Source organism: Heterodontus francisci, chromosome 4 (genome assembly GCF_036365525.1).
Source record: "Heterodontus francisci isolate sHetFra1 chromosome 4, sHetFra1.hap1, whole genome shotgun sequence".
Taxonomy (NCBI): Eukaryota; Metazoa; Chordata; class Chondrichthyes; order Heterodontiformes; family Heterodontidae; genus Heterodontus; species Heterodontus francisci.
The window spans coordinates 152,627,989-152,630,488 of record NC_090374.1 but is presented as its reverse complement, the minus strand read 5'-3'; the positions used below and the strand labels follow the sequence as shown (position 1 = coordinate 152,630,488).

The 2,500-nt window shown below is 40.2% G+C and overlaps 3 protein-coding genes across 7 annotated transcripts in view; all 3 read left to right on the top strand.

The window, feature by feature from the left end:
* LOC137369320 (uncharacterized) overlaps positions 1 to 1,500 on the top strand; it is a gene marked incomplete at both ends in the record, with an annotated part of 1,884 nt that extends 384 nt beyond the window's left edge. The window contains one exon of the mRNA XM_068030367.1: positions 308 to 1,500. Coding sequence (XP_067886468.1) covers positions 308 to 1,500 — 1,193 coding nt within the window. The remainder of the gene's footprint in view (positions 1 to 307) is intronic.
* The window catches only part of LOC137369315 (uncharacterized), a 265,372-nt gene that overhangs the window by 181,810 nt on the left and 81,062 nt on the right, over positions 1 to 2,500 (top strand). The gene's annotated exons all lie outside the window — the stretch shown is intronic.
* The window catches only part of LOC137369319 (uncharacterized), a gene marked incomplete at both ends in the record, with an annotated part of 3,403 nt that continues 3,075 nt past the window's right edge, over positions 2,173 to 2,500 (top strand). The window contains 1 exon segment of the mRNA XM_068030366.1: positions 2,173 to 2,272. Within this exon segment, the coding sequence (XP_067886467.1) occupies positions 2,173 to 2,272 (100 nt within the window).

Sequence of the window (2,500 nt, the reverse complement as noted above, 5' to 3'; positions counted from 1 at the left end):
CCTTCATCATCTTCATCATCTTCATCTCCTTCTCCTTCTCCTTCTTCTTCTTCATCATCTTCATCTTCTTCTTCATCATCTTCATCATCTTCATCTTCACCTTCATCTTCTTCTCCTTCTTCATCATCTTCATCTTCTCCTTCTCCTTCTTCATCTTCTTCATCTTCATCATCTTCATCTTCATCATCTTCTTCTTCTTCATCTTCATCATCTTCATCTTCATCATCTTCTTCATCATCTTCATCTTCTTCATCTCCTTCTTCATCATCCTCATCTTCATCTTCTCCTTCTTCTTCATTTTCTTCATCATCTTCATCTTCATCTTCATCTCCTTCTTCTTCATCTTCATCATCTTCATCTTCATCTCCTTCTTCTTCATCTTCATCATCTTCATCTTCATCTCCTTCTTCATCTTCATCATCTTCATCTTCATCTTCATCTTCATCTTCATCTTCATCTTCATCTTCTTCTCCTTCTTCGTCTTCTTCATCTTCATCTTTTTCTTCTTCGTCTTCTTCATCTTCATCTTCTTCATCTTCATCTTCATCTTCTTCTCCTTCATCTTCATCATCATCATCTTCATCATCGTCATCTTCGTCATCTTCATCTTCATCTTCGTCATCTTCATCTTCTTCTTCTTCTTCTCCCTCTGCTCCTGCTTCTTCGTCATCTTCTTCTTCTTCTTCATCTTCTTCTTCTTCTTCTTCTTCTACTTCTTCATCTTCTTCTTCATCTTCTTCTTCTTCATCTTCTTCTTCTTCATCATCTTCATCTTCTTCATCATCTTCATCTTCTTCTCCTTCTTCTTCGTCTTCTTCATCTTCATCTTTTTCTTCTTCGTCTTCTTCATCTTCATCTTCATCTTCATCATCTTCATCTTCATCATCTTCATCTTCATCATCTTCATCTTCTTCTCCTTCATCTTCTTCAGCTTCATCTTCTTCTTCTTCATCTTCTTCTCCTTCTTCATCTTCTTCTCCTTCTTCTTCTTCTTCTTCATCTTCTTCTCCTTCTTCATCTTCATCATCTTCATCATCTTCATCTTCATCATCATCTTCATCATCGTCATCTTCATCTTCTTCTTCTTCTCCCTCTGCTCCTGCTTCTTCGTCATCTTCTTCTTCTTCTTCATCTTCTTCGTCATCTTCATCTTCATCGTCATCTTCTTCTTCATCTTCTTCATCTTCATCATCATCTTCTTCTTCTTCTTCCTCTTCTGCTCCTTCTTCATCTTCTTCTTCTCCTTCTGCTCCTTCTTCTTCATCTTCATCTTCTTCTTCTCCTTCTGCCCCTTCTTCTTCATCTTCTTCTTCTTCTCCTCCTCCTCCTCCTCCTCCTCCTTCTTCTTCATCTTCTTCTCCTTCATCTTCATCTTCTGCTCCTTCTTCTTCTTCATCTTCTTCTCCTTCTTCACCTACTCCTTCTTCTTCTTCATCTTCTTCTTCTTCTCCTCCTTCTTCTTCATCTTCTTCTTCGTCTTCTTCTTCTCCTTCTTCTTCTTCTTCTTCTGCTCCTTCTTCTTCATCTTCTTCTTCTTCTCCTCATCCTCTTCCTCCTCCTCCTTCATCTTCTTCTTCATCTTCTTCTTCTTCATCATCATCTTCTTCTTCTTCTGCTTCTTCTCCTCCTCCTCCTCCTTCTTCTTCATCTTCATCTTCTTCTCCTCCTTCTTCTTCTTCTTCTTCTCCTCCTCCTCCTCCTCCTCCTGCTCCTTCTTCTTCTTCTCCTCCTTCTTCTTCTTCTTCTTCTTCTCCTCCTCCTCCTGCTCCTTCTTCTTCTTCTGCTTCTTCTCCTCCTTCTCCTCCTTCTTCTTCATCTTCATCTTCTTCTCCTTCTTCTTCTTCTCCTCCTCCTCCTCCTCCTGCTCCTTCTTCTTCTTCTTCTCCTCCTCCTCCTCATCCTCCTCCTCCTCCTCCTTCTTCTTCTGCTCCTTCTTCTTCTACTTCTTCTTCTTCTCGTCCTTCTTCTTCTCGTCCTTCATCTTCTTCTTCTCCTTCTCCTCCTCCTCCTCCTTCTTCTTCTTCTTCTTCTTCATCATCTTCATCTTCATCTTCATCTTCTTCTCCTTCTTCTCCTTCTTCTTCTTCATCTTCTTCTCCTTCTCCTTCTTCTCCTTCTCCTTCATCTTCTTCATCTTCTTCTCCTTCTTCTTCATCTTCTGCTCCTTCATCTTCTGCTCCTTCTTCTTCATCTCCTTCTTCATCTTCTTCTCCTCCTTCTTCATCTTCTGCTTCTTCATCTCCTTCTTCTTCATCTCCTTCTTCTTCTTCTTCTTCATCTTCATCTTCTTCTCCTTCTTCTTCTTCTCCTCCTTCTTCTTCTCCTCCTTCATCTTCTTCTTCTTCATCTTCTTCTTCTTCTCCTCCTTCTTCGTCTTCTTCTCCTCCTTCTTCATCTTCTTCTTCTCCTTCATCTTCTTCATCTTCATCCTCATCTTCTGCTCCTTCTTCTTCTTCATCTTCTTCTCCTTCTTCACCTACTCCTTCTTCTTCATCATCTT